The sequence below is a fragment of the Neomonachus schauinslandi genome, chromosome X (assembly GCF_002201575.2).
Source record: "Neomonachus schauinslandi chromosome X, ASM220157v2, whole genome shotgun sequence".
Lineage (NCBI taxonomy): Eukaryota > Metazoa > Chordata > Mammalia > Carnivora > Phocidae > Neomonachus > Neomonachus schauinslandi.
The window spans coordinates 65,261,076-65,274,935 of NC_058419.1; the positions used below are offsets into that span (position 1 = coordinate 65,261,076).

General features: G+C 36.8%; 1 protein-coding gene across 1 annotated transcript in view; it reads left to right on the forward strand.

The window, feature by feature from the left end:
* ATRX (ATRX chromatin remodeler) overlaps positions 1 to 13,860 on the forward strand; it is a 319,976-nt gene that overhangs the window by 95,287 nt on the left and 210,829 nt on the right. Inside the window, exons 8-9 of the mRNA XM_021678803.2 lie at positions 1,229 to 1,296; positions 1,600 to 4,685. Of these exons, the coding sequence (XP_021534478.1) occupies positions 1,229 to 1,296; positions 1,600 to 4,685 (3,154 nt within the window). The remainder of the gene's footprint in view (positions 1 to 1,228; positions 1,297 to 1,599; positions 4,686 to 13,860) is intronic.

Genomic DNA, 13,860 nt, shown 5'->3' on the forward strand with positions numbered 1-13,860 from the left:
TATAATATCAAGGTTATGATTTTCCTAACTCATTAATGCTAAGATTAATTCTGGGTTAGTTTGTTCCCCAACAAAATGCCTCCTTGAAGTGCAGGGGCAGACTAGATTTTCCTCAGAGTTCCACTTCTAGGTCTTTTTTTTTTTAAGATTTTATTTATTTATTTGAGAGAGAGAGCACAATCGGGGAGGAGGATCAGAGAGAGAGAGGAAGAGGGAGAGGCAGACTCCCCACTGAGCAGAGAGCCAGATGTGGGGCTTGATCCCAGGACCCTGAGATCATGACCTGAGCTGAAAGTAGACGCTTAACTGACTGAGACACCCAGGTGCCCCTTTAGGTCTTTTATTGTATGAGTTTTTGATACAGATCTACTTAAGTGGACTAAATTTACTTTTTCTTTTAGCAATTTGTGTCCCTTCGTTCCTTGAATTCAGTTCAACCGGGAGCCTATTTAGGGGGACATGTTGTAGCTTCTAGTTTTAAAATGGGATAGCTGAATTTCATATTGCTGGATTTGTAATGTGCATTTCCTTTCTCTTTTCTAATATATGTAATTGGTTTTTTTCAAGGGCTGGCCTGTTGAGCCTAGCCCATTTTGGTAATCAGTACTTTTCATCACTGGGCATAGAACCTTCCCTTTCTCCAGGCTTAATGAAAATGAATTTAGAGTCATTCAGACTTGGATTTGAATGCCTACTTTGCCTGTTACTTAATTGTATGGCTTGAGGAGATTTACTCACGTATTAGCCTTTTCTCTCAAATTGGATGTAATACTTCCTATCTTGCATAATGTTTTGAGATTTAAAGAGAATGTAGCTTAATGTAGGATAATGTTGCTTAGCTGTACACATAGCAGCTGTTTATATATGAGGGCTATTAAATACATTAAGTAGCAGCAACATCTAATACATCTTTATGTAGAGATTTAGTAGCTCGTTGTATGAAATTAGAAACTTGCTTTACCAAAATCTTTTATAAACTTTATATAAGGAATAGTGGTACTTGATGATAGGGAAATCTATTTCAAGGAATTAATTTATTGAGGTATTTCTATGTCTGGAAAATACTAGTATTGGGTAGTGCAGTGGTTTTGCTTTGATTCTGTAAAACACACACAACACACACACATTCCCTTTACTTTTTTTAATGACTTAAAAATAAAGTTTTTGTCCTTTATGAATGTTATCCATTTTGAATATAAAATTTCCCCTTCCCCTTTTCTTTTAATAGAATTGCTTTAAATATTACATGAGTGATGATATTAGCCGTGACTCTGATGGAATGGATGAACAATGTAGGTAGGTAATAAATCAAGATGAACTAACATTCAGTATTGTGTACTTTTTGGGGGGAAATTCTTACATAGTATGTTATTAGATCCATTTTTTTTTGTAGTATCATCACTGATCTCTTTAATGGAAGGTTACTCTTTTCCATAAAACCTTAGGTTTATGTCTGTTTTAAGTTTCTAGTAAAGAATAAGCAGATGACCCAAATTACTATTAAAATTCCTGGCAGGAAAATTTAAATTGCTTTAATAATGAAAAAATTTAGAGTGAGTTTCATTTTGTAATAATATTTTCATCTTTTAATAATTTCAGGTGGTGTGCAGAAGGTGGGAACTTGATTTGTTGTGACTTTTGCCATAATGCCTTCTGCAAGAAATGCATTCTGCGCAACCTTGGTCGAAAGGAGCTCTCTACGATAATGGATGAAAACAACCAGTGGTATTGCTACATTTGTCATCCAGAACCTTTGTTGGACTTGGTCACTGCATGTAATAGTGTATTTGAAAATTTAGAACAGTTGTTGCAACAAAATAAGAAGAAGATAAAAGTTGACAATGAAAAGAGTAATAAAGTATATGACCATACACCCAGATTTTCTCCAAAGAAAAATATTTCCAATTGTAATGGAGAAGAAAAGAAATTAGATGATTCATGTTCTGGTTCGGTAACCTACTCTTATTCAGCACTAATTGTGCCCAAAGAGATGATTAAGAAGGCAAAAAAACTGATTGAGACCACAACTAACATGAACTCCAGTTATGTTAAGTTTTTGAAGCAGGCAGCAGATAATTCAGAAACCAGTTCTGCTACAAAGTTACGCCAGCTTAAGGCTTTTAAATCTGTGTTAGCTGATATCAAGAAAGCTCATCTTGCATTAGAAGAAGATTTGAATTCAGAGATTCGAGCTTTGGATGCTGTAAACAAAGAGAAAAATACCAAAGAGCATAAGGTCATAGATGCTAAGTCTGAAACAAAAGTACGAAAAGGAGAAAAACCCTGTGCTTTAGAAAGAAAAGATATTTCAAAATCAGAAGCTAAACTGGCAAGAAAGCAGCTGGATAGTGAGCACATGGATCAGAGTATTACAGTACAGGAACAAAGAGCAAATAAAAGTGCCAGTGGTGAACATAAGAAATCTGATAAAAAAGAAGAACCTCAATATGAACCTGCTAACACTTCTGAAGATTTAGACATGGATATTGTTTCTGTTCCTTCCTCAGTTCCAGAAGACATTTTTGAGAATCTTGAGACAGCTATGGAAGTTCAGAGTTCAGCAGATAATCAGGGAGATGGCAATAGTGGAACTGAGCAAGAACTGGAGAGTTCTTCTGTAAAATTAAATATTACTTCAAAAGACAACAGAGGAGGTATTAAGTCAAAAACTACAGCTAAAGTAACAAAAGAATTATATGTTAAACTTACGCCTGTTTCCCTTTCTAATTCTCCAATTAAAGGTGCTGATTGTCAGGAAGTACCACAAGATAAAGATGGCTATAAAAGTTCTGGTCTGAACCCCAAGCCAGAGAACTGTGGACTTGGACAGGAAAAGAATGATAATGAGCATTTGTTTGAAAGTGAAGTTCCATTACTTTCAGAAGAATCTGATCTTCGAAGATCTCCACGTGTAAAGACTACTCCCTTGAGGCGACAGACAGAAACCAATCCTGCAACATCTAATTCAGATGAAGAAAGTAATGAAACAGTTAAGGAGAAACAAAAAGTATCAGTTCCAATGAGAAAAAAGGATAAGCGGAATTCTTCTGACAGTGCTATAGATAATCCTAAACCTAATAAACTGCCTAAATCTAAGCAGTCAGAGATTGTGGATCAGAATTCAGATTCTGATGAAATGTTAGCAATCCTCAAAGAGGTGTCCAGGATGAGTCACAGTTCTTCTTCAGATACTGATATTAATGAAACTCATACAAATCATGAGAAGACTTTATATGATTTAAAGACTCAAACAGGGAAAGATGATAAAGGAAAAAGGAAACGAAAAAGTTCTACTTCTGGCTCAGATTATGATATTAAAAAAGGCAAATCAGCTAAAAGGTCTATAATTTCTAAAAAGAAACGACAAAACCAGTCTGAGTCTTCCAATTATGACTCAGAATTAGAAAAAGAGATAAAGAGCATGAGTAAAATTGGGGCTGCCAGAACAACCAAAAAAAGAGTTCCAAATAAAGAAGATTATGATTCTTCTGAAGATGAAAAACACAGAAAAAAAGGAATGGATAATCAAGGGCAGAAAAATTTGAAGACTGCACAAGAAGGGTCATCTGATGATGCTGAAAGGAAACAAGAGAGAGAGAATTTCTCTTCAGCAGAAGGCACAGTTGATAAAGACAGGACAAACGTGGACTTAAGAGATCGAATCTCTAAGAAGCCCCAGTCAGGTGTTTCTTCTGATGGTGCTGATAAGCTGCCTTCAGGGAAAGAGGAGAGTTTTAATTCTCCAGAAGACAAAAAGGTTGCTGAAACTAAAGAAAAGAGTAAGCATTTGAAAACCAAATCATGTAAGAAAGTACAGACTGGCTTATCTGACATTGCTGAGAATTTCCCAAAGAGAGAGCAGAGTGATGAATCCTCTGAAGATGATAAAAAGCAGAGCAAAAAGGGAACTGAAGTAAAAGAAAAGAAAACTACAGACTTGAAGAAAAATATAATTAAGATGGAACAACAGTATGAATCATCATCTGATAGCACTGAGAAATTACCCGAGGGAGAAGAGATTTCTCGTTTTCCTAAAGGCATAAAACAAAATAAGAATGACACAACTTACGGAGAAAAGAAAAGTAAAAAAATAAAAGATAAAACTTCTAAAAAGAGGGATGACGTGTCCGATAATGCTGAGAAATTACAGGGAAAAAGAGATAGTTGTGATTCTTCAGAAGATAAAAGGAGTAAGAATGGGGCATCCAGTAGAGTGAAGAAAAGATGCAACTTGCCTGAAAAGAGTTCAAGGAAGAGACAAGATTGTTCATCATCTGATACTGAGAAATATTCCATGAAAGAAGACGGTTGTGATTCTTCTGACAAGAGACTGAAAAGAATAGAACTGAGGGAAAGAAGAAATTTAAATTCAAAGAGAAATACCAAGGAAGTACATAGTGGCTCATCATCTTCTGATGGTGAGGAAAGTTCTGAAGACAATAAAAAGCTGAAGAAACAGAGAACTTCAGCTAAAAAGAAGACAGTCAGTGTCAAGGAGAAAATGAGAAACTCCCTAAGAACAAGCACTAAAAGGAAGCAAGCTGACATTACATCGTCATCTTCTTCTGATATAGGAGATGATGATCAGAATTCTGTAGGTGAGGGGAGCAGTGATGAACAGAAAATTAAGCCTGTGACCGAAAATTTAGTGCTGTCTTCACATACTGGATTTTGCCAATCTTCAGGTAAGCAAAAATAAATAAATTCATAATTTATGCTTTTACCCTCTTGAATAACTACATTGTTTAATTTTCCCTGAAGCCAATCAAATGCAAGGTTACTGTTTAGGAAAAGGCTATTCAAAATTTAAAGATTTACTAAAAAGCCTTCATTTATTTTTATGCCATCATTGGAAGGTGTTTCACTATCGTTAGTATTCTGTATCAGATATACCAGATTTGTTGGATAGATAACAGAATTTCTTTACCAATGTTTAGTGCTTTTTCTGGAGTAATAAACCGTAGTTTATGAAGGAAAATAAGACCTGTGCCAGTAGTTCAGTAGGTATATATTCACGTAATGGAGATGTGTGCTTGGTGCTAGTATAACATAGTGTGTGGGAGTTTAAACTGCCTTGCCATGCATATGACTTTTTATGTAATCAGTGTGGGGCTCGAACTCACAACCCCAAGATCAAGAGTTGCATGTTCTTCCAACTGAGCCAGCCAGGCATCCCTGCATATGACTTTTTAAATTGGACAGATTAACTTTGTGTCCAGTGAAATTCTCTGAAAACTAAATTTACATCATTAAACCCACTGCTGATGCTTGTCAATTTTTTCTAATCACATGAACAGATGTTTCTGTCTATAATAATAACAAAATAAAAGAAAAATCCAAAAAGTAGATGAATTACCTTACCCTGAGGAGATAGAGAACTAGGACAATTAGTGGGTCAGTGATGCCCCCCAAAAGAGTTATAAAAATAATTTTTATCACTGTTGTAGTTCTTAAAAATCAGTTGTATAATACATGTGCATATGTCACTTGCATTGTCTTTTTTAAGTTAGTAAACCTGTCAGTTAACCAGGGACATGTTAAACTTATTCATTCATTCATTCATTCAAAAAATTTATTTATATCCAACACCAGCTTGCTTGCTTATGTATTTATTTATTTATTTTATTCCTTTAAATTCCAGTATGTGTAACATACAGTGTTATATTAGTTTCAGGTGTACAGTATAGTGGCTCAGCAACTGTACATTACTCAGTGCTCATCACGATAAGTGTACTCTTAATCCCCTTCACCTATTTCACCCATCCCCTCCTTCCCCTTTGGTAACCATCAGTTTGTTCCCTATAGTTAAGAGTCTGTTATTTTATGTTTGTCTTTTTTCTTTGTTCATTTATTTTGACTTATTTTATTTAGCATTATACTCTCATGATCCACCCATGTTGTTGCAAACAGTAAGATTTCATTCTTTTTTATGGCTGAGTAATATTCCAGTGTGTGTGTGTTTGTGTGTGTGTGTGTGTGTGTATACACCACATCTTTATCCATCTATTGTTGGACACTTGAGTTGCTTCTATAATTTGGCTATTGTAAATAATGCTGCGATAAACTTTAGAGGGGTGCTTATATCTTCATAAATTAGTGTTTTTCTCTTCTTTGGATATATACTAGTGGAATTACTGGATCATATAGTAATTTTCTTTTTAATTTTTGAGGAATGTTCATACTGTGTTCCACAGTGGCTGTACCAGTTTGCATTTTCACCAACAGATTCCTTTTTCTCTACATCCTTACCAACACCTGTTGTTTCTTGAGTTTTTGATTTTAGCCATTCTGACAGGTGTGAGGTGGTATCTCATTGTGGTTTTGATTTGCATTTCCCTGATGATGAGTGATGTTGAGCGTCTTTTCATGTGTCTGTTGGCCAGCCTTATGTCTTCTTTGGAATAATGCCTGTTTATGTCTTTTGCCCATTTTTAATTGGATTATTTCTGGGGTTTTTTTGGTGTTGAGTTGTATAAGTTCTTTATATATTTTGGATACTAACCCTTTATTGGATATGTTGTTTGCAAGAATCTTTTCCCATTCTATAGGTTGTCTTTTAGTTTTGTTGATTGTTTCCTTTGCTGTGCAGAAGCATTTTATTTTGATGTAGTCCCAATAGTTTATTTTTGCTTTTGTTTCCCTTGCCTCAGAAGATGTATCTATGAAAATGTTGCTATGGTAGATGTCATAGAAATTACTGCCTATGCTCTCTCCTAGGATTTTTATGGTTTCAGGTTTCACATTTAGGTCTTTAATCCATTTTGAGTTTATTTTTGTATATGGTATAAGAAAGTGGTCCAGTTTCATTCTTTTGCATGTTGCTGTCCAGTTTTCTCAACACCATTTGTTGAAGAGACTGTCTTTTTCCTATTGCATATTCTTGCCTCTGTTGAAAAATTAATTTTGTTGGAAATTGATTGACCATATAATGTTGAATTTAATTCTGGGCTTTCTATCCTGTTCTGTTGATCTGTGTGTCTGTTAATTGTGCCAGTACCATACTGTTTTCATTACTATAGCTTCGTAGTGTATCTTGAAATCTGGGATTGTGATACTTCAAGTTTTGCTCTTCTTTTTTGAGATTGCTTTGGCTTTCAGAGTGTTTAGTGGTTCCATACAAATGTTAAGATTATTTGTTCCAGGTCTGTGAAAAATGCTGTTGGTATTTTGATAGGGATTTCATTAAATCTGTTGATTGCTCTGGGTAGTAGGGATGTTTTAACAGTATTTGTTCTCCCAGTCCATGAGCATGGAATATCTTTCCATTTGTGTCATCTTCAGTTTCTTTCATCAGTGTTTTATTGTTTTCAAAGTACAGTTCTTTTATAGTACTTTATTCCTAGGTATTTTATTATTTTTGGTACAATTGTCAGTGGGACAGTTTTCTTAATTTGTAATTCATTATTAGTGGCATTTGTACATCATTATTAGTGTATAGAGATGCAGTGGTTTTCTGTACATTGATTTTGTATCATGTGACCTTACTGAATTCATCTGTCTGTTCTAGTAGTTTTTTGGTGGAGTCTTTAGGGTTTTCTATATATGGTATCATGCCATCTGCAAGTAATGAAAGTTTTAGTTCTTCCTTACCAATTTGGATGCCTTTTATTTGTTTTTGTTTTCTGATGGCTGTGGTTAGGACTTCCAGTACTATGTTGAATAAAAGTGGTTTGAGTGGACATCCTTGTCTTATTTCTGATGTTAGGGGAAAAGCTCTCAGTGAACTCCATGGTGAACATGGAGTATGACGTTAGCTGTGCGTTTTTCGTAAATGGCCATTATCGTGTTGTGGTATGTTCCTTCTAAACCTACTTTGAGAGTTTTGATCATGAATGGATTTTATACTTTGTCACATGCTTTTTTACATCTGTTGAAATGATCATATGTTTATTATCCTTTCTCTTATTGTTATGAGGTATCATATTGGTTGATTTGCAAATATTGAACCACCCTTGCAGCCCAGGAATAAATCCTACCTAATCGTGTGAATGATTTTTTTTAAAAGATTTTATTTATTTGACAGAGAGAGACACAGTGAGAGAGGGAACACAAGCAGGGGGAGTGGGAGAGGGAGAAGCAGGCTTCCTGTGGAGCAGGGAGCCCCATGTGGGGCTCGATCCCAGGACCCTGGGATCATGACCTGAGCCGAAGGCAGACGCTTAACGACTGAGCCACCCAGGCACCTGTGAATGATTTTTTTAAATGTATTGTTGGATTCTGTTTGCTAGTATTTTATGGAGGATTTTTGCATCTATGTTTTTCAGAGATACTGGCCTGTAGTTCTCTTTTTTAGGGATGTCTTTATCTGGTTTTTGTATCAGGGTAATGCCTCGTAGAATGAATTTGGAAGCTTTCATTTGTCTTCCATTTTTTTGAATAATTTGAGAAGAATTGGGTATTAACTTCTTAAAATATTTAGTAGAATTCACCTGTGAAGGCATGTGGTTCAGGAGTTTTTTGATTACTGATTTAATTTCACTTTTGGCAGTCAACCTGTTCAAATGTTAAATTTCTTTGCAATGGAGTTTTGGGAGGTTAAATGTTTCTAGAAATTTATCCATTTGTTCTGTTTTGTTCAATTTGTTAGCATATAATTTTTCATAATCTTCTCTTATAACCCTTTTTATTTCTGTGGTGTCCACTGTTATTTCTCCTCTTTCATTTTTGATTTTGTTTGAGTCCTCTCTCATTTTTTTGATGTGTCTGCATGAAGGTTTATCAGTTTTGTTGATCTTTTCAAAGAACCAGTTTCTGGTTTCATTGATCCATTGTTTTTTTGTTTTTGTTTTTGTTTTTAGTTTGTATTTTGTTTATTTATGCTCTGAACTTTATTATTTTTTTCTCCCACAGGTTTTGGGTTTCATTTGTTCTTCTTTTTGTAGCTTGTTTAGGTGTAAGGTTATGTTGTTTGTGGGTTTTTTCTTCTTAAGGTAGGCCTGTAGTGTTATAAATTTCCCTCTTAGAGTAGCTTTTGCTGCATGCCAAAGATTTTGGAGCATTGTGTTTCGTTTTCATTTGTCTCCTTGCATTTTTTGATTATCTCTTTGATATCTTGATTGACACATTCATTGTTTAGTAGTGTGTATTTAACCTCCACGTATTTGTGTTCTTCCAGATTTTTTCTTGTGGCTGATTACTAGTTTCATAGCATTGTGGTTGGAAAAGATGCATGGTATGACTTTGATCTTCTTGAATTTGTTAAAGTTTGTTTCGTGACCTCACATGTGATCTAGTCTGGAGAATATTCTGTGTGCACATGCAAAGAATTATGTTCTTTTTTAGGATGGAATGTTCTGAATATATCTGTTAGATCCATCTGGTCCAATATGTCCTTCAAAGCTACTGTTTTCATGTTGATTTCTGTTTGAATGATGTAAGCAGGGAGTTAAAAGTCCTCTGCTATTATTATGTTACTGTTGATTACTTTGTTATTAGCTGCTTTATGTTTTTGGGTGCTCTGGTGTTGGGTTCTTAAACATTTATGGTTGTTATACCTTCTTTTTAGGTTGTACTCTTTATGGTTATATGGTATCCTTCTTTGTCTCTTGTTACAGTCTTTTTAAAATCTGTTTTTTTTCCATTACATGTATTGCTACCTGTCTTTCTTTTTACATCTATTTGCATGATACATGTTTTTCAATCCCTTCACTTTATGTCTTTATGTCAGAAGTGAGTTTCTTGTTGTTCATATAGATTGGTTTTGCTTTCTTATCTGTTCACTCACTCCATGTTTTTTGATTGGATCATTTAGTCCATTTACATTCAGAGTAATTATTGGTAGGCATGTATTGCCATTTTGCTACTTGTTTTATGTTTGTTTTTGTAGTTTTTCTCTGTTCCTTTCTTCTCTTGCTCTCTTCTCTCATTGCTGGCTTTATTAGTGATATGCTTGCATTCCTTTCTCCTTACTTTTTTGCATTATCAGTTGTTTTTGATTTGTGGTTGTCATTAGTTTTATATAAAACATCTTCTGCATGTAGCAGTCTATATTAAGTTAATGGTTGCTTAAGTTTGAATGTACTAAATTTTTGCCCCTCTCCCCCATGTTTTAGATATATGGTGCCCTACTTTATTTCCTATTATTTTGTGAATCCCTTAACTGATTTTTATTGATATACTTAATTTTATTGCTTTAGTGCTACCTACTTTTCTTTACTCCTAATTATGGTCTTACCTTTACACTCAGAGAATCCCCTTTAATATTTCTTTTTTTTTTAAGATTTTTATTTATTTATTTAACAGAGATAGCACAAGTAGTCAGAGTGGCAGACAGAGGGATAGGGAGAAGCAGGCTCTCCGCCAAGCAGGGATGCGGGGCGGGGCTCGATCCCAGGACTCTGGGATCATGACCTGAGCCAAAGGCAGCCGCTTAACCGACTGAGCCACCCAGGCGTCCCCCCTTTAATATTTCTTGTATGGCTGGTTTAGTTGTGACGAATTCCTTTAACTTTATTTGTTTGGGAAACTCTTTCTTTCTATTCTGAATGATTGTCTTGGTGGAGAGAGTATTCTTGGTTGCAGTTTTGTTTTCCTTTAGCACTTTGAATATATCATGCCAGTCTCTTCTGGCCTGCAAAGTTTCTTCTGAAAAATCTGCTCCTATCTTTATGGAGTTTCCCTTGCATGTATCTGTTTTCCTTTTTCCTGTTCCTTTTAAAATTCCCTCTTTATCACTGTATTTTCCTATTTTAATTACTATGTGTCTTGGTGTGGACCTTCTTGGGTTGATTTTATTGGGGGCTCTTTGTGCCTCCTGAATCTGGATGTATGTTTCCCTCCCCAGATTCGGGAAGTTTTGAGCTATTATTTCTTCAAGTAAATTTTCTGCCCCTTTTTCTTTCTCATGTCTTTTTGGGGTCCTTATAATGTGCCTGTTACCATGCATGATTGTGTTACTGAGTTCCCTAAGTCTATTTTCATTTTTTATTATTTTCTTTCTCCCTTCTGTTCACCTTGATTGCTTTCCATTACTCTGTCTTGTAGGTCACTGGTCCATTCTTCTACTTCCTCTATTCTACTATTTATTCCCTCTAGTGTATATTCAATTTTAGTTATTGAGTCCTTCATCTCTGATTGGTTCTTGTTTATGTTTTCTACCTCTTTGTTGAGTATCTCAGTGAGGTTCTCCACTCTTTTCTCGATTCCAGTGAGTATCTTTATGACCATTACTTTAAATTCTCCCTTAGGCATATTACTTATCTCTGTTTTGTTTAGCTCTCTTGCTGTGATTTTGTCATGTTCTTTCATTTGGGACATATTCCTTTTTCTCCTCATTTTGTCCAATTCTCTGTGTCTTTTTCTACATGTTAGCCACGCGCTTTTGTAAGTAGTGGTCTTATGAAGAACAGGTCCTGTAGTGCCCTACAGTGCCGTGTCCCTTGTTCACCAGAACCTGACACTTCAGAATGTCTCCTGTGTGTGTTGTTGTACCCTAATTTTATGGCTGAGCCTCATTTGCCTTCATTCCAGTCATCTGCAATGGCTCTGTTTGTCTCTTGTGGGCAGGGTTTGGTCCCTGTGTTGTTATGGGTCAGTCTGGTGCTTGCCTTGGGCTTGAGTTGAGTCACACCAGCCATTTATCAGAAATGCGGTAGCTTGGAACTGCAGGGTGTTCTCCCCATGTTGTCTCCTGAGAAGTTTTTGTTGGTAGCCTGAGCCTGCCATTAGACTGGATGTCTGCCCTCAACCTGCTGCTGGGGCCACATGTGGACTCATGTGTATGCTTATTGTTCCCTCTGCTCCAGGGCAGAGTCATTTTGGAGTGGTGCTGGCCACTCTTGGGGCTGTAAGCACACTGCCAGATTTGTGTCACTTCTTTGGATGGTCTCCTGCCAAGGGTATGTTGGTGGGAGCTGTCTGTAGAAGAACGTGGGGGCAGGGTATGTGTGGTGCCAGCAAGGTCAATGCCACTTGTGGACGGTATCTGGCAGCCACCTGAGAAAACTTTCCAGAGTCCAGACTGGTGTGGAGGGGGCAAGTCTACAGAAGACATAGTGGGGTGGGACATGCTTTTAGCAAGGTATGTGGAGAGTGTTGGTGCCGTGCTGGTTCCTGCAGGAATGGGGAGGGAAATGACACCTGCCAGCTTTTTGGTATTGCAGAAGTCTCCCAATGATCTCTGCCCTTCCAGCACATGCTCTGAGGTTAATAAAGAAACCACCTTCTCCTATACCCCAGGCCCTTTTCAAACTGCTGTTTGTATGCTGTATCTCAGTGGGGTTGTTTGTTGTGTTGTCTCTTAAGGATGGGGACTCAATTTCCTCTTGTTCCCTGGTTCTTCCAGAGTTGAGCCTGCTGATTTTTAAAATGTAATGTGTGAAGCCCCGGAAGTTGTAAGTTCTTGGGCAGTTAGGTCCCTCTGGTTTTCAGAGCCAAATGTTATTGAGATTTGTCTTCCTGGTGTGTGGGTCTACCATGCCTGGGGTGCATAGCTTAGGGTCTGCTCTTTTTCCCTGTATGCACCCGTGGCATTCTTCCTTTCTTCTGACAGATCCACAGGTCACTTTGGCTCACACTGCATCTTCGCCCTTTCTACCCTCTTTATTGTGGCCTCGTCTCTACATTTAGCTGTGGAAAGTCTATTTTGCCCGTCTTCAGGTCATTTTCTTTTTTATTTGCGCTGATGTGGCTGTTATGTAGATGTGACCATAGGATGAGGTGAGCCTGGGATCCTCCTGCTCTGCCATCTTCACCAGAAATCCACCTGAACTTTATTTTTAAATTTTTATAAAAGAGATTTTAGGTATAAATGTGTTCCCAGCACAGGCAGAATGTTTAAATTTTTTCTTTCAGTCCTTAGGTTAGGAATTTCCATTTATCCCAATTAGGTTTTGTGCAATTAACTTGAATTGTTTTTTAAGATTTTTATTTATTTTTATTTTTTTAAAAGATTTTATTTGAGAGAGAGAGAGAATCGGGGGGAGGGGGCAGAGGGAAAAAGAGAAGCAGACTCCCTGCTGAGCAGGGAGCCGGACACAGAGCTCCATCCCAGGATCCTGGGATCATGACCTGAGCTGAAGGCAGACACTTAACCAACTGAGTCACCCAGGCATCCCTGAATATTGCTTTTTAATAAAACTTCACATTCCTTGTATGGAGTGCTTATCTGATGAGTTGTTTTGAAAACCAAGTGTGATTTTCATGGCCTATTCAGTTTAATGCGTTGCTGTATCAGATGCTTGTATGGCTTTTAACTACTGTCCGCAAAATTGTTGGCCTCAGTGTTTCAGAATTTCCAACTTTTTGACTTTTAGAAAGATAATATCGATTAGTTAGCATATATTATGTAATAGCCCCAATCACATGTGAGGCAACACTCCCATAATTAAACAAATTAGTATTTCTGCACAAAACGTGTGAACATTCATACTTAAAGGAATAAACAGTTTAGATTAGGTTTTGCAGCCAAATGAACTTTGGCAACAGCTTGTAAAACTTAGTTTTGAGAGCCTTGATTTCAGAATTTCGGTTGACCTTTGAAGAATGCAGGGGGTAGGGATGCTCACCCCCTGTTCAGTCAAAAACCCATGTTTAGCTTTTGACTTCTCAAATACTTCTTTTTTTTTTAAAGATTTTATTTATTTATTTGACAGAGAGAGACAGTGAGAGAGGGAACACAAGCAGGGGGGAAGTGGGAGAGGGAGAAGCAGGCTTCCCGCTGAGCAGGGAGCCTGATGCAGGACTCCATCCCAGGACCCTGGGATCATGACCTGAGCCAGAGACAGACGCTTAATGCCTGAGCCACCCAGGCGCCCCTCAAATACTTAATTCTTAATAGCCTACTCTTGACTGGAAGCCTTACAAATGACATAAATAGTTGATTAACACATATTTTGTATATTTTATATACTATATATTCTT